This window comes from Archocentrus centrarchus, chromosome 12 (genome assembly GCF_007364275.1).
Source record: "Archocentrus centrarchus isolate MPI-CPG fArcCen1 chromosome 12, fArcCen1, whole genome shotgun sequence".
Taxonomy (NCBI): domain Eukaryota; kingdom Metazoa; phylum Chordata; class Actinopteri; order Cichliformes; family Cichlidae; genus Archocentrus; species Archocentrus centrarchus.
In genome coordinates, this window is record NC_044357.1 from 5,421,055 (window position 1) to 5,444,613 (window position 23,559).

Genomic DNA, 23,559 nt, shown 5'->3' on the forward strand with positions numbered 1-23,559 from the left:
TGTATTCTTTACAAATCCACAGTATAAGTTGTGCCTTCTTTTTAATTTTTTGCAGAAAAAAAAAGCTGCTGGGGAGCTGTGGGATAAAGTCGAGGTGTGTTCCTTACTTAAGGCTTTTCATGTACCAATAGCTGTTCACAAAGTGCACTACGTAGGGAAGGAGGCGGGGGTCGGGATACGAGGGGACGCTCAGGAACACACCCGGCAGCGGAAAGGGAAATGTAGATTGTTTTGAATTAAAAATATTTTCTTTTCTTTTTTTTTTTTAATAAGCTCCTATTTGGTTCTTTAAAATAAAGCACTAGGAAGTAATCCTCTTGAGACAACTAAAGCGATAATCCTCAATACGTGCTGTTGGTTTTAAGTGGGTTCACCTGGTCATCAAGAGGGAGAAGAAGAAGAAGAAAGAGAGAGAGAGGAGGAGAGGAGGGTTGCGAGGGTGACCGTGTCTGGTGGTCGTCACTGTGTGTGGGAATATAGTGGTTCGTCCCAGGCTTAGGCAGCAGCTTGAATTGTCCCAGCGACTACGTACATCCATTGGCAAACAGCTTCTAGTTCTATATATATACACAAGCTCTGCCCCACCTCCTCTGGCCATCACCCTCATAATCAAGGCTGTCTGGTGATCTGTCCATCACGTTGAAGTTCCGCCTCTTCTGGCTGGCCCCTAAAGAGCGATGCCCTCACTCCTACACCGTCTCCGAAAAAAAGTGAAAAAGTCTGGCTTATAAAACACATGCACGCACGCACGCACGCACACATGAACCAGCAGTCTCACTGTCTTTCAAACAGGCATGCATCCACGCATGCACGTAGACCTCCCCCTCGCCAAACAACTGTACACTCTCAGACACTCAACTCTCACTCGGGCCAGACGCCAGTCTGTCTAGCAGTTGCTGCTGTTCCTAAATTCTCCGTTCTCAGTAATCTGCAGTTTGGTGGGGTTGGTGGGAGAGATGCCGTTGCGGGTCTGCATGTTGTAGCGCTCCTTCAGCTGGGTAAGAGCGCTCATCAGACGGGCGTTGGCAGCGTCCAGCGATGCTATGCGCTTCTCCTGCAAACACACATAAATACAGTTAGGTGCAGTGTGTGTGTGTGTTTGAGGGGGGGGGGGGGGGGTTCCTTTCCTGTGATATCTGTTCTACAACCAAAGCACCTTTAGGGCAGAAAAGTGAAATCACTGATGTGCAAACATACCACAAACTAATCTTTTCTAACTTTGTATTTTATTAGGGCTTAAGGTCACATTATATTGGGTGTGGTTGCTTTGAGTGACAGGTACGTGCCAACTAGGCTGCTAACTGTCTACTTAAGCTTCACAGCTGCTTGCTAACAGCTCATCTAAGAAGTCTATGTTCCAGTTTTGGGGGGGATGTTACTTCAGTCCACAAATCAGTAGGTGAAATTACTGTGATTATAACCATCTTTTATTTACAGTCTATGGTTGTAAGTGGCTAATTTACAACTGTTTATGAGTTATCTGTTGGAGAGACAGTTGATGAGATGTTAATGTGAGCATGCGTCCACATTGATCCCCTGTTTGGGAAGTTTTAAACCTACTCTGTGGGGTTTAACACAGCGGGTGTAAATATAACAAATATTAAAATTTTGTATTTGGGCATCAAAAAAAAAAAAGAAAAGAAAAAAGATTACTTAATTACCTATGTCAGTGTTTTGGTAACACATTCAAACTTCATATGAATCCTCAAAAAGCATTTCTTCTTCTTTTTTTCTTTTTAATAGGAGACATCAGTATGATGACTCATGCTGCAGGTCACTTGAGAAATTTGGCAAAAACTAGTGAACAAATTAAGCACTAGTTAAAAATCCGTGAGTACAGTTGCTTCTTGTGCGAGGCTGAGCTGATCCACAGAAGCAAACTTCCCTCTCTGTCTTTGTAATGACCTCTTTATTTTCCTTCTATCTGCCCCTGTTTACAGAGGGAGACGACTCATCGCCTTACTGCGGCGTATGTGTTTGCAGATGCAAGCTCTCATTACTGCGGGTGTGATGGAGATTATTCACCTATGCATGTTTGCGTCTGTGTAAATGTCATCTTACAGCACAGTTCCACCCCCACCCCCCTGCCATTCCCCTATTTTGTTGTAAAACACCTTTGACATTAAGCCACAAAGATGCACATTCATGCTTAATTTTGTGCTGTTGTTTGCACGGAATATACAGCTGTACCACAAAGCAAGATGGTTTAATCCTTCTATACGGCCTATAACATTCATGCCCACACAATCATTCTCTGGTGACATGTTCATATTCCCAACAATAAACATTCAAGATTCCTTTAAAAAACATTTTTCTTTTAAGGTAGATTTTAAACGCAGTTTTACATAAATAAAACCCATCACGGATTACAGAGGTGCTGCGTGCTGACAGAAAACTAGATCAGAAATTTTTGTTTTAGAAGGAGGAGTGGGAGGGAGCTGAGAAATTCTGCTCAGCCATTCAAGCTTGTCAATGCCAAAGCTAGACAGCCATGAATTAAACATCTCTTTGTATTTCAGTGACCCTTTGTTTCCTTGAGTAGGAGACACAAGTGACAGCACATCCAAAGCTAAAACATGCAGATGAAAAGTATCCACAGAGCCATATGCAGCCAGCAGAGGGATCGCTGCAGTGAACTGACCTGTGCGTCGATGATCTTCTGTTTAGAGTCCACCACTGCCTGCATGTCAGAGTGATCCTTCTTCAGCTCCTCTTCCACTGACATTAACCTGAGAATATAAACAAGAGAGGGCAGCGTTACAGGAGTTGCGGAGCAAAGCATGAAAATGCATCTCAGCAAATCTTCTCCCTACCTGCTGATGATGCTCTTCATCTGGAGGTCTTTGTCGTCCTGCTGTCTGCGCAAGCGCTCCTCCGACTCCTCCAGCCGGGCCTGGTACTCCATCAGCACCTTCTGGGCCTGCTCATCCTGACCCTTCAGACGGGCTTCGTACTCCTCCAGCTTCTGCACCGACGCCCGCAGTTTCTCCTGCAGCACTGCGATCTCCTGCTGGTACTGAACAAAGGAGCAGAGAGATGAGGACACTCTCATCATCGCTTTTGTCATCAGCGTTATCATCAGCCCTAGCAGCAGGGTTTTCTTTCTTCATTACCACAGCAGACAAGGACAAAAAAAAAAGACAATCTCTCAATCAGACCTGAGATTATGCCATGTTGTGTCTGAGACAGAGAATAATTTCTGTCTAGAGAGATGGCTCTTATCAGGGAATCATATGGTTCATTTTATATGGAATTCTCATAATAGCACTTTTATACAGGACCTGTATAGCTGCACAAAAAAAAAAAAAAAAAAAAAAAAAAGCCTTATTCACATGGCGATGCTTTTATTGCTATGTTTATGAAATGAGCAAAATCAGACTTGGGGATTCTTGCTGTCTTGCTAATGCTCAGCAGGGGAGTTGCCCCCTGCTGAGCATTAGCAAGATTGCAGTTTTAAGGCAATTCCACATTACTTTTAGACTCAGAGGCTATGTCCATCTTTTATATATGGTCTATGTTTCAGGGGAAACGAGTGGAGGAATCAAACATATTTTTGGGGTCTGAACCGTCTAAAGCAGGGGTAGGCAATGTTTTTTCTCTGACAGCCATACTGACTTTGACACAGTAAGTCCTCAGTCACACAGGCCTTGAGACCTGTGTGCGAACCCTCTGGCAGCCTCTGGTTGCTAAGGAAAAATGGGAATTCCTCAATTGGTTGGTGAGTGGTTGCTGGCTGCCTCTGTGTGAAATTGGTCGTAGATGGTAAATGGACTGGTTCTACTCTACTTGAGCACTCAAAGTGCTTCATACAGCATATCTCATTCGCCCATTCACACACAAGCACTTTTTCTAAAGCTAAGTGCTTTCTATCTAACATTCTCACACTCCGATGAACACACTGGGAGCAACTCAGGGTTCAGCATCTTGATTGAACCACCGACCTTCCAAGTAGTAGATGATTGGGTCTACCTCCTGAGCCACAGCCACCCCGAAGAGGCTGCTGCATCAAAAACATCCTTGCGACTGTTTTGGCCGCTAGCAGATTTCTGCGGTCATTTGTAGTTTTCATGGAAGATGACGACATCTAAATTTATGTACAATGATTATGTACAATGATTTGGCCCTAAATTGATTCTAAATTTATGTACAGCACTTTGGTCAACTGTTGTTGTGTTAAATGTGCTATATAAATAAACTTGACTTGACTTGACATGACATGTCAGCAGACACTCGCTATATAACTAATTTGCACAACTTTTACTTTGAAGGCAAACGATCTCCGTTTCCAGTTTGCCTTGCACTGACCGCGGCAACCTGCTAGTGACTGAAGCAATCACAATCACACATATACCTGCTTGTGACCAATTTCATCTCCAGCAATCATTTACATACAGTTGAGGAATACAAGACAGTCACCAACCAGTCTTTAGGCCTGTGTGGTTGGGGCCTAAACCAGCCATGCTTAATATATTTAAATATTATTGTACCTGCATCAGTGAATGAATGCAATAAACAGATACCTATGTGGGCTTCCCAGGTATATTACCAGCAACCGACTATATTTTACGGTTTATTTTATTTTTCATAAATCCGAGAAGCAATGATACCACCATTTAGTACTGGGCAAATTGCAGCTACTGCTAACAGTTAGCCCCCTTAGCACCCTTCCTGTCTGCTCTTTCCCTACTGGGAGTCTCATCAGGTCCTGATCCCGCGGTCCAACAGACTAACACCACTGTCTTGAACTGCAGCTGGTGATGGTACTCTATGACCTCCTGTAAAGGACTTCTATGAGCTGGAGGAGCACTCCATCCAGAACCTGCAGCTGGCTTAAAACTGGTTCACTCGCTGCTCTCTGGTAGTTCACTGAGGCTGAAGAGCATAATGAGAGGTACCATCACAAATGTTCGGATATTTTCAGGCCACCAGCACCCCTGACGCCACGTTACCATGTTTGTGATGATTATATTTATCATGCTCCTCATCTTACTTCAGATTTTCTAAAATCTTTTTTTTTTTTAGAAAAAATTCTGGTTGCTTCACTTTAATTCTTGTCTTTTGTGTTGCTTTAAACAAAATGCAACAATCTTTCAGCCATAACTGATGAAGAATGACGTGAAAGAATTAGAGCATCCCAAATGATACACACAGGGATGATGCTGATCAGGTCGTTTAACATCCCATTCACCTTTTACTCATTTCCCCACATCACTCTCCTGCCTACCACTGGGATATTTTCCCATCAACTCTCTCATTCCCAGCGGTAAGCGTGCCCTCAAATAGATTCATCGTATTGGTTGCTCCTCTCTCCGTCTCTGATATCCCAAATGTTCTTGTCACTAGATCTCCTGAGAATAAATGACATCTACTGTATCTGAAGTTCCTTTGTTCTGTCCTCGGTCCCTGCACCGGTCTGCTTCAAATGCAGTAAACACTGACTCCGATTGGTACCCCAGTGTCTTTCCTTATACTGTCCTTTTACCTGCATCCTTTCTTTCTATCTAACTCAAAGAAAATCAAGCAGCTGTACAAGCTGTCAAACCTTTTCTTCTATCCACACACACACACAAAAAAAAACATTTATCACCTCCTTTCATCATCCTCTTCTCCCTCTGTATTTGTCAAAAGGGTTAGAACATTTGTCCAAGCAGCTATTTTGACAAGTAATGTTTTGTTTTTGAATATTTATCATAATAAAGGTTTTGCTGAAATATAAAACCCGTGCCTTTGCAACACTGAGCTCCACTAAATATTTATGCATTTCAGCCAATGACACACAGACGATCTGAGTATTTCACTCATATTGGCTCTACCTGTCCTTCGCAGACGTGCACCTGATATTCAGCAGGCTAAAAAGTACAATTAACACATATGAATATTGATAACACAGAACAGAAGAAGAGAGAGTTGGAAAACAAAGGCAGTTCGAACAGATGCATCTGTGCTTCTTTTGTCCTGATGGCACATCTGACAACGTTCCAGGCTCCAGGTTATATTTCTATCGTGTCTGTGTGTCTTTCCCAGGACAATTAAGTCAAAATAGAAGCCCAACAGAAATCACTGAAAGGAGTTTTTTTGTTTGTTTTCTTAAAGAGGTTTTAAACCTTCTCTTCAACACTGGCATATGAACCAGACTAACCAATATAATTAAAAAAAACTCAAGGGTGTACAGGGAAATGAGATGATGGGTCACTCCATATACAATCAATGAAATCTAAAAAAAAAAAAAAAAAGAGCTTTGAGTCCATCAGAATCAATTGATTTTTGTAGTTACAGTGCCTGAATCAAAATGTTTTCAGCTTTTCAGCTGGCAGAATTTCTTCCAGCATTTTTGAGCCCTCATACCTTCTTAAGTACAACCAATTTTACGGTACTGTGCAAAAGTCTTGAGCCACCCCTCGCTTCTTTATATTTCGCTAGGAAAACAGGAAATAGGTAGAGGGACTTACTGAAATGTGCAAACATAAATGGATACACAGTAAGGAAAGTTTGTACAATTCTAACAAGGTTGAAAGCCTGAACTCTCTTAGAGAAGCTTTCATGGAATTTCTTGAAATAGTCTTCAGGAAAAGTTGTGTCTTTGGGATCATTGTCATGCTGAAAAATAAAGCCACTGCTAGATGTTTACCAGATGGTAATGGTGGATCAAAATCTGATGGTACATTTCTGTGTTCATAACTCCATCAGTTTTGACAAGATCCACATCAACACCCCAAAGCCAAAACCAGCTCCTCCCTGTTCCCCTTCCTTAAGAATGGCTTCTTGACAGCCACCCTCCCACTGAGACCATTTCTGATGAGGCTACATGCAAACAGTAGATGGATCAACTAAACTGCTAGTTGACCCATCTATGCATCTCTCAGGTTCTGTATCAAGTCTCTGCTGAATATTTTTTTTCCCCTAAAAGCAAAATATAAACAAATAATGGATGGCTCAAGACTTTTGCACAATACTGTGCGGCATGTGATAGGTTTGCATTTTACTTCCATTTAATTTCCTTCTGTGTCAAAATGATTTTTCAGGTGCTAGGTGGAAGGTATTCACTATTTTCCATGGAATGACCCTAACAGGAGGGATTTGTGGATGATCAATCAAATCAATTAGATACTCAAACTATTCAGGATATCAATTTTTAAACATATGTAAGAAACAGAAAAAAAATTAAAATTCAAGTAGCATTTATTTCTACATTTGTCTGCTATAATGGCTATATAGTTAAGACTGTATAGACCATTAGCTGCAGGAGTGTCTAAGCTGCTCTTGAACTGTTTTCCGGTCCCTGTCTTGTTACTGCTCTGCTATTTTAAGGTGGCTGCGGCTTCTTTGTTAAGACTGAAGTTATTGCCTTCTTTGGTTGCTCTCCCTGCCTGGGCTGCTGGCTTCCATAAAGCACGAGCTATGCTTGGATGACAGGTTTGTATTCATTATGGATGTTTAAAAAAAAGAGAGAGAGAGAGAGAGAGGAAATAAAAAGAGGGGGGAGGGAGCATGTGGCAAGTCAACCAAAGTATGGAAGCTGAGAGTGAACAGCTGTAAAGGTAGCTCAGCAGAGAAGCAACGAACGTAGGCAGAGGAAGCAGCAAAAAGCCTCTTTATGTCTTTCATGTCTCACACAGATGCGAGCACACACAAGCTACAAGATGTCTGTGTAGATGCTGCATGTGAATACACACACACACGCGCGCACACACACCTGGTTTGGACTATTAACTTTGTTTTAAAGATACTGAGGGAAGGTTTTTTTTTTGGGAGATGTCTTTGAAGAAGTTGAATTCTCACTGCAAACATAATTTCAAATTATTCTTAAATTTAAGCTTTTCAAATGTGATAGAATTGCATGACAATATATATTAATATATTCTGGATTTTAGTTATTAATCAATAAAATATTGAGATTAATGAAGCTGCTGCTGTAAATACTGGAGCTTGCTAAAGACCACACTGATGTTCTTGCCTACTATATTTAGCTTTACAGTTATTTGCCCATGATAACTACCTTCTGCTGTAACTGCTGTTGCTATGACTTTCCCACAGCTAAGCTCAATCCTGGCTGCATAAAATGGCAAAAAAAAAAAAAAAAAACAGACCCATCACAGATAAACAGCTGGACTATCACCAAAAAATCAATTTTGTGAAAATGTATTATTTACTGATTCAGACCAATGCACGAAATAGGCTATTTACCTCACTTTTATCTTGTAAATATGCAAGCTTCGGCTTTTAGTGGCAATTTGGCTCAGAGGCAAGGGCAAAGTTTGAGTAAAAACAGCAGAAGGGGCGCTTTCAGGAGGGAGGTGTATGAGTGGTAAAGAAAGGAAGGACAGTTCAGTGGGGTATCAGGGCTGAAGGTTGAGGTGGTTTGTGAAAGGTGGGGAGGGGTGTTGGGGGTCGGATGGCAGGTTACCTTCTCCACCTGAGTTAGATCCTCTCTGTTTCTCAGTGACTCGGGCTCCATCCCCTCATGGTCTAAATACTGCACATTCATATTCAATAGCCAGGCTGCTGTGCGGTCCAACGCACTGGGGTTCACTGGGGAGGGGGCCTAGTAAAACCAACACACAACACACACGCACACACATGAGAGCAAGTGACGAGCAGGAGGGGGAGGAGGAGGGAGGTTGCATTAACGCCACAGAAACAACAGAAAAAAAAAAAAAAAAAAAAAAAAAAGCTTGAAATGCACCAAACTCATCTGGATTGAAAGCAGCAGGTGGAATGGATACACGTCCCAGTTTTCAGGCGCACGCAAACTGTGGCGCACTCTCTCTGAAGCAGGTTTTTAAACATGTGGGAGTGAGAACAGCTACAGTGTCATACTAGCAGCGAGGAAAGTAAACACTGTGGGATTCAATAAGTGCATTGAAATCTGCCTGGAGGCAGAGGTAAGCAGTTGTGTGTCGTTTCTATGTGCCGGTTTTGTTGAAGGACAGCTGAGCAGAGAGGTGGCCGTGGGCTGAGAGGAAATGTTTTTTTTTTTATTAGTCTGACGCTCTCATTTGCATTATTGCTTTTGAAGGATGAAATATCTGAATCTGGATATAAGAAAACTGGATAAAACTTTATGCCCATCTATACATGCGATGTGAATGACACATTTTCACTGTATCAGTATTATTATAAAATGTGGAGCTAATTTTGAGAAATTTAGCATGGCTAAGGGAAGGATTCATCTTCTGGAGCCATGAATTCCTGATCCAGATACTTGAGGTATTTAAGTGACTGATAAACATTAGCATCCCTAGAGCTACACCCCCAGCCTGGAAATTAATGTATCAATCCATCAGTCTACACAGATTGGCATTAAGGCCCTCCGCTTAATGATAACTGTGAGTGAGAGCGCCACAAATTCAATTTGTTAGTTTTTGTTCTGTTGCTATCATTAATTCAGCCAGTCTTAGGGCAATACTGTAAACTTTTTAGTACACTGGGGAGCAAAGCATTATGGTTATTATGCAGATGTTCTCCCCTCTAGCCAGTTGCCAGGGGCAAAAAATTGAGGAGTGTTTTTGATGACACCCTAAAGTCCCAACTTTCCAATATTGAGCAGGGACTTAGCAATTTACTGTAACCGTTTGTATCCATGAGATCTGCTTTCTGTTGTCTTGTGAGCACGTATGAGCGCATACTGCTTGTTAATAAGATACTAATTATGCCTCCACCACCCTAATTCTCAACCCATTAAACTTAACCAGTAAAACAGTGGTGCGGTGATGAGCTGCCTGTATGCAAATTACTATTATTACATGCACAGTGACTATAGTTCATTAGGGCACAATGTGCAGTGTCTGCGAGAACACCCACCCACCCTTTCGTTGACATGCATGACATAACTGGGTGTTCGGTAACAGCAAATTTGTACATTACTGTAATTTAAAGTGATTAAATACAGTGAGGCAGCTATAGCTGGCTGTCTCAAATAACGCCTATATGACTGTAAGTGAAATGTGTATTTTACATTTGCAGCTCACACAGTGTGCAACCTATACCTGTTTGTGCTGAGCCCTCTGCTTGGTCTCAGGACTGTCACCTTTGGAGGAGGACGACTGCTGTCGTAACCGAGCCCCGCTGCCGGGCCAGTCGGGTGACGATGTCATCATGCTGCCGGAGGTGGGCCGGGGGTAGGGTCCAGTGTTCAGTGGATTTGGGGGTGTGCGGCCCCGAGTAATGTTCTGAGGTGGAGGCTGGTCTATTCTCCTCTGGGGGCCGGCACTGTTCTGTCTGGGGACAGCGGGCTGATGTGGTGTTTCTGTTAGGGACAGCTGTCGGCGGTTGAACTCCCCCGAACGCCTTGTGTACTCGTCCCCGCTGCTCCCCCCGCCCCCTCCTCCACCATGGTTCAAGAAGGAGTGCTTCCCTCCTGCTGGTCCATCCTCATTGTTGCTATGGGAACTCACTGAGCTGTGGCACTCTGAGCCCGAGTCGTTCATTCCTCGGGGGGACACGGGCAAGCAGGCCGCCATCTGGTAGACTGGGTTCTGGAAGGACAATGGGGCTAGCAGCTGGACAGGTCGGCCAGGAGTGCTTTCCGTGCCTGGGGTGGTGGGGGTCTGGCCTGGCCTCCTTATGGTGGGACCTCCGGGGATGTTGCCTTGTGAGGTTATAGCTGACCAGCCTCCCACAGAAGCTGGCCCTTCACCCAGTGCGTCTGAGGAGCTGGGACCTGTGCCACCATCCAGAATGCGGGGGTCCTGGAGGTCCACCATGGACAAGCTCTTGCTGCCATTGGCCATGCCCAGGTCAGGCTCATTTGTCTCAGAGTAGCTCGAACTGCGTGCGGGGGAAGGCTGGATACCTGAGCTCCTTGTCACAAAGAACAGATCCTTATTTTCTGGTGTGGGTGAGGGTAATCGAGTGAAGTCAACCAATCTGAAAGAGGCACACAGCAGCAGCAATAACAATGAGTATTCATTTGCTTGCCAAAATAGTGCCTCTAATGTTAGTTCGTCTTAAAATAAAGTGGATCCAAGAGTCAGAATGAGTTAAAACAACAGACAAATCTAATCTAATATAACCAAATACTCTGATAAATCAATCTTTTTATGACTATCTGGCTTCTTTCACCCATCCCCTCACATTCTCTTTCTTCCTTCCCTTCTGATAGCAGATGGAGGCTTCACCGCCAGAAGACCATTACCTTGACAGATGTGACTTATCGTCAAATAATCTCTATCATTCACCTCACGCTCCACTCCTCGCTCTTTTGGTGTCCTTCCGCCAGTGTTCCATTATCTTTCCCTCCTTTAACTTCTTTCTCCTCTTCATTCTGCTCAATTGCTCTCCTTTCCCAAATCTTCACACACTCCTATTTTTCCTCCTACCTTTCACATTTGCTGGTTAGTGGATGAGAAGCAATTAAGGGCAAATGGCGAGCTCATTTGAATTTCAGTCTGACAGCTTGCTCATGAGGTTACGACACACACACACACACACACACACACAAGCAAACAGTTACTGTGATAAAGTAACAAGGGCAGGGCCCTGACATCAGGTCATATAGGGACATCGCTTAATTAGTTCTATTGATCCTGAAGCCCGATAAGCACAATGATACCAGCTGTCTGACACTCTTCCCGCTCCTCATCTTCTCTTAACGTGCAGTATAATTTTCTCATTTGTCTACCTGTTTTCTGGCGGTGGGCTGTTTCTCTAACTATTGTTGACATCTCTCTTCCGTTGTTTCCCGTGCTTTTATGTTAATCTTTTTAAGTGTCACCTTGCCATTGTTCTGGCGGGGGTGGGGGGGGGGTGGGGGGGGGGGGGGGGGTGAGAGGACAGCAAGACGAGGCGCTGTCTGAGTGAGTATTCATCCACTAGAAAGTAAACAGGATTTCATTGGGCTGATGTAAACAAGCAGAGGTGACACTTTTCACTGTGTCACTGCCTCACCTGACAAACACTAACACTCAGCAAAAGTGCTAGCGTGAGAAGGCGATCTAGCTGGCGCTGAACTCTCATTACCGCCTCGCTATCCAGATACGTGCCTCCGAAAACCAGTCGAGTTCATAATTTCGTCCCATCCATAGAAATTCGTGTAAGATTTTGTCACAATTAGCCAATTTTTTCCTGAGTTATGGCCAAAAAACAAAAATGTTTTGCAAAGCCACCGTGATCTTGACCTTTGACCACAAAAAAATAAAAAAATCAGCAGCAAAATATCCTATGACAGCTCACAGAACTTTCCTGTAGCACATCTACTACCTGCAAGTAGCCCGTCTCCCAAATCAATTCCAGACTCAACCTGTAATCAAATCTGCCCACAGCTAGCTGCTAGTGTTGAGGCTGGAGAAGACATCCATTATTAAAAACTGTAAACAAACTCAGGTATGTCTGCACTTTATGTTTTGGAGTGGCACAGGGTTTAAATTCAGATTTCAGGGTATCCAGCTCTCTAAAGATTGGATAGATGCCCCAAAACACCTCAAGGCTACATCATTAGGAGAAGGGTGAGTCACTAGCAGATCTCAACATCCCATTTTTTAAATTGTTTAGTGATAAAAGAACTGCTTGAGGACAAATATATTGTTTTCCGCTGCACAGATGCACATGCACGTAAACTTTTCAGTATGTATAATTTTTCAGACTCCACTGCATCTTAATAACATTTCAAATTGCATTTCTTGTTTAAAAACTGAATTTTGTGGATTTATCTTCTAAGGTGTCTTACCCTGAAAGGTCATTGTCTATGACCATCTTCTGCAGGCCAGTGGAAATGCTGCAGCCTGCCTCAGGAGGAGGCGAGCCCATTTGCTCTGAGGACTGACCGGGGGCCATCTGGACACTGGACGGGTTCGATAGAGCTGTGTTCACCTCCCGTAGGATCCTGGGTAGAGGACCCAGCTTGGAAGCAGCACTCTGTGAAGAAAAAGCCAGAATTAAATGTAATCCAAATGAAACATCACTCCGGACCACTCCAGCGGCAGCATTAATTCAATTTTATTTAAGTGCTGTTTGGTTGAGTTTCTTATTTGCATATTTTTAAGATGTTATTTTCCCTGCGCCACATTGAATAATTATATTGCAGTCTGATAGACAGCGGTTTCAAGCAGACTTTGATTTTTCAATTATTGAAAGACAAAGTTTCAGAGAGCTGAATGATCTACAGGAAGGGAAGGAAAAAAAAAATCTGCTCCCACAGCTAATGTAAATGTCCTTGTAAACCCGTAACATGCCTCGTCCAGCCTCTGATGCTTCTCAGTGTGTTCTCCCCAAGCGCACTGTTTACGTAACGCACTAAAAAATTATTGATCGATGACGTAGGAAAACATCCTGATCTACAGTAGGTAGTTTTCTATCCTGACCAGCAGGATCTCATCTTTATCAAATTTATCTTTATTTGAATGCATATTAATTCAAAGTTGGGCAAACTTGGGTATTAAGGTACATGCACAGAGTTGGTTACTGGGTAAGCACTTCAGAGTTAGCAGAGATTATAAAAAACATATTGCAATGTGCCATTTTTAAGACCCCTTTAATAAGAATTAAATAACCTATAAAATCCACTGGTACATTCTATTAAGGCTAGATAAGTGCTAATAATAACACCATAATCAGCAGATTCATAAGCATTCAAGAAACTTGTTAACAGTATAATATGTTTTTGGGCCCAAGCCTGTTGGTATAGATGGCCTATATAAGTTGCAGTGCTGGCAAACAGTCATATAAACCATAAACCTTTAAGGTTGTGTTAGTGCAAGCTAAACTCCACTTAGATCTGCTTCCCTCCTTCTCTCAATGCTCACATATACTGTCTTTCAATATAGCCAAATTTCCAATAAATCTGCTCTCATGTACACATTTTTCTGTGTCAGTCAACAGAATGAGTATGAAATATTGACTCTAATGTGGCCCATTAACTGCGTGTTAACCTGCTGTCACAAGCCATTTTTCAAGCCGCCGCTCTGCAGCGGTAAAAATCCAGATTTTAAGTTTAAAGCAACGGCCGTGCTGTGATTTATGTCTGCATCCGAGAATCATCACTCAGGGAGAAATTTAGAAGTGTCAGAATGTTTCATTCACGTCTGATCAGCTGCCGTCCAGTCAGCTAAATATGCCGTACTTCTCCCATTAGCGCTTCTCTCTGTCACTCACATATCTCTTCCTGAAAGGGGCACGGGCAGCAGCGCATTGACTGCATTTGAATTGACAGAAAAATCCAGTTTGCAAATGGGCTAAAATCAGAGGTGTAACGAAATATTTTGAGGAAAAACCTTGTAAGACACATTCCAGGTAAATGTAAGACTTACTTTAACCAACTGCAAAGGGGTATATTTTATGTCCTTAACTTTAAAACATTACAGAAACATTTTTTTTCCACTACACATTAGTTTCTGACTAAATCTATCCAGAGTTTCCCAAATAATCTCAGAGGTACATGCACATTTATTTGTTTGGCAGAGTTCTTCTTCTTCTTCTGGCTGCTCGCCTCCCATCTTTTCGTCAGCGCCACGTTTCCAAACCGTACATCATAGCAGGTCTCACAACCATCCTGTAAACCTTCCCTGTCACTTTTGCTGCCATCCTTCTGTCACAAATCACCCCTGACACTCATCTTCACCAGCTCCACCCTGCTGCACTCTCTTCTTCACCTCTGTTGTGCACTGTCCATTGCTGTGGATGGTTGACTCCAGGTATTTAAACCCACCTACTTAGTTTCTTGCATCTTCAAGCTAAGTTTGAGACAAGTCCTGATAACAGCTAATGAGCAACAAATTCTTCAGTACCTGGTCCATCTGGGAGACCACCTCAGAAAGAAGGGAGTGCAATGTAGAGAGTTCCCTGCCGAGGTCAATATAGCCCTCGAAGCCTGCTGTGTTGGAGATTGTCTCTGGGTTTGAGATTTCTAGCAGAAAGCGCTGCATATTTGTCCACTCGTGCTCCAGGAACTGGTTCATGAAGGACATGTATTCTTCCTTGTTACCAAATCTATTAGAAACAGGGGCAAAGAAAATAGCAGAGCTGTAAGTCCAAAGTTCTACACTAATAATAGAAGGTGGTTCGTCAAACGTACAGCTGAAAACAGAAACTTACTTGGTGAAGTTTGCCAGGTTTTGCGTGACTTTGGCAATGAGCGTAAGTGTACGTGCCGTGCGATCATCGGGATACTCTTGCATCAAATTGAAAAGCGAGGGGGACATAATGGCCGGGCAGAGAAACCGCAGGAACAAGGAAGCGCTGATCAAACGCTCACTGATGTCCGGTCGACCCCGGTTGCTGCATTCCTGCCGCCATGATGCAAAAACCTCTTTCAGTTCCCGTGGAAAGACACTGTTGATGATTAGAGAGAGGACAGAAGTTACTTTCTGAGATCCAAACGTAGTCTTTCACTGACGGTAAGTGGCACAGAGAGGCGTGACACAAAAATGTAATAATTTCCCTAAATTTAAGATGATTCTTTTGGATTCAAAGAAAGGATGCAAATTATTTGTGTTTTCTGCTTCCATAATACAATACATATTAGTGCTTGTCCTTGAAAAAAATACGATGAAGTCTGGATACTGCTAAAAGTTACAAAACATTAATTTAGGCACTGGACACACCTAATGTGTGCGCACATTTTTAAACAACAATAAGCTCCAGTATTCACCAGTACGAGTTGATGATTTTGCAGAAGGCCAGCTCGCAGCACATCCTCAGGTTACTCTGGTGTTCTGGCAGGTCACCTGATGAACACTTGGATGGATCAACCTCACAATTCTCATCCGACTCATACAGAGCCTTGATGAACTCCCCTACAAAATAAATAAATAAAAAATTAAGGAACATACAGTACTGATTTATAGGGTTCCTTGTAGATCTGTGACACAGACAGTAACACAGTGGTTACAAAGTTGCTGCTGTGATAGGGTCCATAAAACTAAAAGACAGCAAGATCCAAAATATTCATGTAGAAGAATTGTGTAAAACAAAAGTCTACGGCACATAAAAGGAGACAATTTGAAGTTTGGCTGTGGTCTGAGATTATTATTCCACTCTAATCAGTGTGACTGAAAATGGAACGGGAGCGTCTTCGGTTTCCGGTGGTCTAAAAAAGGTTCAGTCATTTTAATAGCTTAGCCAGACGTCCAGACCTCAATTTCTGAATGACATGCAAGGAAACAAGCAGCAATTTGAAGACAGCCAGAAAAAGACACCCACATGGACACAAAAATAAATAAACAAACTCACTGGGTACCAATACTGGCAAAATATAAAAAACAAATTAATTAATTTAAAAAAAGTTTAAAAATGGGTGCCAGAAAGGATGTTTGCTATTTACAGATTGCTGCTGCGCACAGGGAAAAGCACACAGTGGATACAAAGTTCTCAAACCTGAGCTAACCTTAGGCTAACATTCATACTTCCTTTCACAGCCACACAAAATCCACTTCGACTTTGTGTCTCGCATCTGCATCTAAAAGCTGAATTCCAATTTCAGCCTCAGAGAGAAACACTGTATTTCTCTCCTTTATCCACTCTCAGGACAGCTATCTTGTTTAACTTAAAAAAAAAAAAAGAAAAAACTTTATTGAAATTGCCACTAGACGAAGCATGTGGTGCCTTCCACCTTACAGTCAGTGTGAGCTCCAGTCTTATGGCAGAGAAGCTGCAGGTCCTGATTATGCAATCGGGTATTAAAAAGTGTGACTGGGCAGCTGAAATATGTTATCCACAGTGGGCCTCCCAAAGCAAAAGTAAGGTGGACTAATGAATTTAATGTCTAATGTCACTGATTGTTATTTAATTAGTTGCACTCTATCCACTACTACTCTCAGCCTGGCTGTGACTCCTCCTCTTGTTCCATGCTTGTTCTGTGCTGCCCTGCCATGTTTGATTTTGGTCTGTCTGTATGGGCTAATCTTGGAAGTTGGCACTGGCATCTCACTCCTCCCTGGCTCTGCTCCAAACAGCATACACACCTGCAGTACATCTACCCCCACTCACCAGTCATTCTCCACCTGCTTGCTGCTGTGTTAGTTATGCTATGGCCTGACAGCGTGCCACATGCTTCTTACTTGTCTTTTGTATTTACTATAACACTATTCCTACTATATTCCTACCCAATGTGTATTGTGTATGCTCCGCTTCGGTGTGAGAAGAGAGGTCGGGGACAAACAGACATCAGAGGACGTGTCGGCATGCAGCAGAAGAAAGCAACAAAAAGACGAACAGCGGAAGATTACAGCGTTTGCCCCGGCTCCCTTTCGGATCACTAACCGAGGGCATCGTGCAGGTACTTCTGCCCCACCAGTTTGAGGTATTCCTCTATGGCCTTTGTGGCCAGCGTGTTTTCTCTGAAGATGAGATGCTCGTTCTCCCCGCAGCGGTCCACCTCTGACATCATTAAATCTGTGAGGAAGTCCTGCAGAAAAAAAAACAAAACAGGACAAGCACAAGGTTAATAACTGCGAGTCTCAAAACACACAAACACACACACACTTAATGAATAAGTTGATGAAGATGTCTGTCCAATTATACAAAGAGCTGAATCGTGCATGAAGGTGAGACTTTTGCAATTTGGAAGCAAAACAGATGACGACGTACGACAGAAATTCAATGTTATGGCCACGAAAACAAAAAGTGTCCTCAGAGGAGAGTTAGTGGTGGCGAGAAAGACAAGCGAATAATAAATACGTGTGATGAAAAAAAGAAAATGGCCTGGGCTCGCAATACAGTTTCATCTCATTCATTTTCAGCCACTTCCTAAAGATGCACAATCAGAGCAACAGCGGATATCAAGGGCCCCCCTCTCGCCTCCACCATCTCTCTGTGGTGCGCATTTGTGCTGCTACCTGTCACCGTGGCTCAGCACAAGTCTTTAAATTAAATATTTGTTCTTCAGGTGGAGCACTGAACTCCATCACAGCCAATGAGACACTGTTAGGAAAATTATATCTGAGTAATTAACCTTAGTGGTTATTATTATTATGATTAGTTATGATGGCTGTCACTTTGAGCCTGGTTCTTTATGGTGTAACAAGTCCTGAGGAGGGGAACATAATTTACCCCTGCCCACCAAACAAAAACATACAGAAGCTCCCGTGCAAACACACATTTAAGGCTATTTAGTTCATTTAAAATGAACTCTGGCTCATTTTTCCTCTCAGAGGAGACCAAACAGACCCCAGAGCGGTTTGCTTACGGTGAGACTGTGACTTCAATCCAACCCAACTACCAGGTTTACTCTGCAAGTCTGAGCAAAAGCACCTTCTGCAACTGTAACAACTAGCTGCTAAAATGAATCACCCAGATAAATACAAATGTTAGGAATAAATTCTCCATGTTATCCACTAGTCCAGAACACAGCACCTTCTTCCTGTATTTACTTTTGTTGCTCCTGCCACAAACACATCTGACCAATAACCAGATAAGCAAAGTGTTCTCGAGTGCTTTGTACTGAATTGCGTGGAGTTCACAGTGTGTGAGATGAAACCAAACCACGGGAAAAAGCCAGAAGTTGACAAACTCATCAGCTGATCTGCAGCAGTAAACTAACCAGAGGTGTGCGAATGTCACATTTTCAGGCATGTTTAGGGATTCAAAAATTGTTCTTCATTCGATAGAACAGTGCAGACAGGAAAGGGGGAATGACACACAGGAAATGGTCTGGGGGCGGATTCAAACCCAGGCCCCTGGGGTAACTTTGTTCCCATGTAATAACAAGAGGCTTTTTCTTCACTTTGATTCATATGCACAGATTGATCTTTGCACCTGCCTTCATGCAAAGGAAAAGCAACAAATATAAAAGACAACTGACAAGAGTCTGCAAAGGCTGTGATCTCTTTGAAGCACCGCGTCACATTAAAAATGCTTCTCTTCTTTCTTTTAAGCTGGTTGTATGCATTATTTCGACTGTATGCTCTTATTTATTAATTTGAATGAAAAGCCATTTCAATTAAAATCAATTAGGTATTTTATGGAGGTGCAAAAACAGGTGGAGAGGGGCATTAAGGCATTAAAGAAAGGGAGAGATGGAGATGAAGCCATCTGGGGATGAATCATCACTTGTTTAGATCCCTTCAGCGAATTTCTGGGTGTACTCTCATGTAAGTCCCCCAGCAGCTTGTTAAGCTAGGGAACCAGCGTAACAGCGAGGGAGACGAGAGGCAAGTGACAGATGCATGGAGGGAAACAGAGAGGAAGAAGAAGAGGAGACAGAGTGGTGGAGTTTAAAGAACAGAGGAGGTGGTGTCGGTGGGGGGAAGCAACAGACACTCTCAGACAGTTTCTATAGCTGCTGGAGCAGCCCGTTATCCGGCTAATCAAAGATAAACCACAGGGAGCCAATCATCCACTGATGTGCAGAGAAAAGGAGCCTTTTTTGGTTAACACATTTTGTACATTCCACACGTCCACAAGCCTCGCACAAACGCGCATATACATATAAATATGAACTCACACAGAAGAAAATCAAAACTTAAGTTCAACAAATGCACAGAAATGATCAATAATCCCGAGGATGGTATTGTAGGTGTGATGGCCCTTTGTGTGCGAGTGTGCTTCTTAGATGGATAATGATAAAAAAAATAATACAGTAACTATAAAAGTAGCTAGTATGGGACTTTTTGACATTGATTAAAAAATAATAAAACCCTTTAATGTTTAAGTTTTCTACAAAGTCCTCCAGTGTGAGAAGCATTAAAAGTAAAAAAAAAAAAAAAAAGTGTCCACTGTGCAGTGACCACTTGTGTGCTTAAAAAAAGAAACTACCATTGATGACAAAGGAACACTTGATTAAAGGAAAAAAAAAGAAATACAAGAAAGACTCTTATAATACGATCACACCAGCCGCGACAGTCACCACAGTGGTTTTCAGTTCCGTGTGTTCTTGATAGTCATTACTACACTATTACCAGCTGTAACCGCATGGCTGGTATTGTTTTCAGCCTGTAAGTTTGTGTGTGTGTGTGTGTGTGTGTGTGTGTGTGCGCGTACGTGTGTGTATCATCTTGGGAAAATGTGCCTCTGGTGACAACTGCAGTAGCAGAAACTGCCACAAAGGCACGTGTTTATGTGTGTGTCTGTCTCTGGGCAGATTTTGTAAGGAGGCGCAAAACAGAATCACTAAATTTTACAGGTGTGGTTTGGATCGAAATAAGGGTCAAGTTTTAGACGGGTGTGGTCCGACCATTGAGACCAATCCGTATTGAGTAAAGGGTATATGAAGTAGGGGGCCTATCAAGCACTTTTGACTTTTTAATGCAACTCCCCATCCTGGGTATCTGTATGTGGTGTTTAAACAGTAAGCTCTGTGATGGGTCTGGGGTGTGAGAATTCATTGGTATTGGGGTCAAGTTGACAATCACATGCAGTCTAGGGGTCAAGTTTGCAATTAACTGTGATAATCGATGAAAATCGCAAATCAGTCTGAGTCAGTCCCCTACTGCAAAGAGATGCACTGCAAATGGGTTATGCTCACTGGCACAGGCTGACTCAGATTGATTGCAATGTGCTGGCAATCTGTCTGTGTTTATATGTTAGACTGCAATTATTTGCAAACCTTCACCACTCTGTTCGAGAGTAACTGCATTCAGTCCAAGTCGGACAGTGATTGTTTGGAGACAGGTTGCCATCCACCAGGAGACCTGTACAATCGCCTTGTGATCAAAAATGGTCACCCAGAAGTTGAGGGGGTTTCACATGCGACCTCTGGTTACTGGAACTAATTGCAATTGGTGCCGAATGTGAAATCATCCAATGTAATCCCTACTGGCAATGAGATTGCTGGCCTATTTTTACTCTACTGTGACTAAGCCATTAGATCTCAACTACAGTGATCTATCCCAATGACCAAGGAAGTGAAAGCAATACCAGCTACTCTAATGTGACTCGTGCGCTACGGTGGCTAAATTAGAGTCCAGATCTCAATGCGAGCGAGAATACGTGACTGCACTTAAAAAAAGGCTGTTGACTCTGTGGAACCTCACAGAGCTCGAAGTTTTGGAAAGACCTTGAAAGTTTTCAGACAGTGCAAAGCTGAGAACCGTCCAAGTGGAGTTTCCCTCTTCTCGTGATTAAAACGGTTAAATTAAATCTTTTTGTAAAACCAACATAGCAACCTCCAAAGGGAGTGGAGCTCTCTGGGCACCGTAAATCATCCTTGTTTTGGATGACATTCTTTCATACTGGCTTCTCATCTATGCCAATTACAAGTTAAGAATTTTTATTCCTTATTAGAAAGCTATTTTGTCATTATTCATGCCATATTTTTTTTTTTATTTGTTACTAAATAAGGTAGAGCAGCACACATACCACATAAACAACTAAGGAAAGCTGATCTTTGTTGTGTACGTACACCCAGCACATCATTAATCCTGAGGTGTGTCTCTCTCTCGCTCTCGCTCCCGCTTTATTATTTTTTTTTTTTAGTGGATGAAAATGTCACCCCAATTATGATCTTTCCACTAACATCTGAACCTCCGTGGCTCTCTCCTTTTGCGTTCCTTGTGTGGCTACTGAAGTGAGGCCAATCCCAGTGTTATTAGAGATGACGGTCAGATGAAGGGGAGGCGGAGAGGGACGGGGAAAGGCAAACTATCAAGACAGGCAAATGAGCAGCAGTAATTTCTGCTCATAGTTTGAAACAAAAATTAGATGCAATCAGTGAGACACACACACACACACACACGACTTCCAGTTTGAGGCAAGCATATCTATAATTTGTTAACATGAACATCAGGCACACACTGCACACATTATTGTGACCATTTTTCAGTGTGTAACATGTTCTTAGGCGTGGTTTTTAATGTTTGGTGTGGCAACCGGCAACCTGCTTCTCATTTCAGCGTGCTATAAAAATATCCACACTCCAACCATTCCTTTGGTTATTTTTATTCCAAAGTTGTGTTATTTCAGCATGGTAGTGCTGTTGCAAGGGCCACCTTTGTCAGTATCCTTATTTAAGAGTCAACTGCACTCACAGGCTTCCTGTTGATGACACAAATCAGAAAAAGATGGGAATTTGTCTCTTCTTTTATATGCTAATGCGAGCATGACAGCAAGCTCACAATGTCAGTGAGAGAAAGTGAGGACTGACGTTCTGATGCTCGTGGTACGGTCGTGCAGTAGTTCACAGTGTGGCCTCACAGCAAGAAGATTTTGGGTTTGAACCTTGCTGCATGGAGTTTGCATGTTCTCCATGAGCCTGTGTGGGCTTTAGTGGGTGGGTGGATGTGGGATTGATAAAGTGTACAGAGCAAATTGCTGTGTGAATGGGTGAATGTGGCTTTTAAGTGCTTTGAGTGATCAGTAATTCTACATGAACACTATATAAGTGCCAATCCAGCCCATGGGTAGCTGACGTTAGAATGCTGACACTTGCAAACACCAGGGACAACTATAGAAACACGTCTAGCCACATGCTTTATTTATTCACTGTTTTTTTTTTTTTTCAGTGATTATAGGCACGCAGACACGGTCAAGACGACCTTCTGAAATTCAAACTGAGCATCAAAATGGGGAAGAAAGTTAATTTAAGTGACTTTGAAGGTGGCAGGGTTGTTGGTGCCAGACGGGCTGGTTTGAGTATTGCAGAAACTGCTGATCTACTGGAATTTCCCCCACAACCATCTCAAGGGTTTACAGAGAACAGTCTAAAAAAAAAAAAAAGAGAAAATATCCAGTTCTCTGAGCAAAATGGACAATTGATGGTAGAGAATGGCCAGACTGCTTTGGGCTGATGGGAAGACAACACTACAACCAAGTTAGACTGTTACAGCTGAGGTTTGCAAAAGAACATCTCTGAACGCAAAACACACTGAACCTTAAGCAGGTGGGCTACAGCAGCAGAAGAGCACACTGGGTGCTACGCCCGTCAGGTAGGAACAGGAAACTGAGGCTAGAATTCACACGGGCTCACCAAAATTGGACAAATGAAGACTGGAAAAGACATTGCCTGGACTGATGAGTCTCAATTTCTGTGTGACATTCAGATAGTAGGGTCAGAACTGATGAAAACAACATGAAAGCAAACAAGCAAGCATCATTGCTGACCACGTCCATCCTTTTATGACCACAGCTGCTTCCAGCATTAAACAAACCATGTCACAGAGCTCAGATCATCTCAAACTGGTTTCTTGAACATGACACTGGGTTCACTGCTCTCAAATGACCTCCACAGTCACCAGATCTCAATCCAACAGAGCACCTTTGGAATGTCGTGAAACGGGAGATTCCCATAAAGAATGTGCAGCCGACAAATCTGCAGCAACTGTGTGACGCTAACAGGTCCATATGGAGCAAAATCTCTGAGGAATGTTTCCAGCACCTTATTGAATCTGTGCCATGAAGAATTGAAGCAGCTCCGAAGGCAAAAGTGGGTCCAACCAGGTACTAGTAAGGTGTACCTAATAAAGTGTCTGGTAAATGTATGTTGCCCTGTATTTGGATTTCATTATTAACCAAAAAAAATCAACTCAACCTTAAAAACCTATTAATAGATCCGCTGACAAACAGCTGAAGAAGCTGGGCATGAACATTAGTACAGATGAGGAAGATGAGAATTTAATTAATTTTGCAGGTATTTTCTCAAAAATGAACAACAGCTGACCACTTGGTGGCACAAGAGGATAAATAAGGGTATCA

General features: G+C 42.7%; 1 protein-coding gene across 5 annotated transcripts in view; it reads right to left on the reverse strand.

Annotated features, from left to right (window-relative positions):
• Positions 1 to 755: 755 nt before the first annotated feature.
• Positions 756 to 23,559, reverse strand: part of LOC115789189 (disabled homolog 2-interacting protein) — a 124,317-nt gene continuing 101,513 nt past the window's right edge. For 3 of the 5 annotated variants that reach the window (XM_030742471.1, XM_030742472.1, XM_030742474.1), the window contains 10 exons: positions 17,194 to 17,338; positions 15,584 to 15,728; positions 15,028 to 15,264; positions 14,721 to 14,922; positions 12,665 to 12,852; positions 9,987 to 10,866; positions 8,405 to 8,542; positions 2,814 to 3,016; positions 2,642 to 2,729; positions 887 to 1,054 (listed from right to left, as the gene is read on the reverse strand). In XM_030742471.1, the coding sequence (XP_030598331.1) occupies positions 887 to 1,054; positions 2,642 to 2,729; positions 2,814 to 3,016; positions 8,405 to 8,542; positions 9,987 to 10,866; positions 12,665 to 12,852; positions 14,721 to 14,922; positions 15,028 to 15,264; positions 15,584 to 15,728; positions 17,194 to 17,338 (2,394 nt within the window). Of the gene's footprint in view, positions 1,055 to 2,641; positions 2,730 to 2,813; positions 3,017 to 8,404; positions 8,543 to 9,986; positions 10,867 to 12,664; positions 12,853 to 14,720; positions 14,923 to 15,027; positions 15,265 to 15,583; positions 15,729 to 17,193; positions 17,339 to 23,559 lie in introns of all 5 variants that reach the window. The other 2 variants (XM_030742470.1, XM_030742473.1) reach the window with 2 other exon arrangements.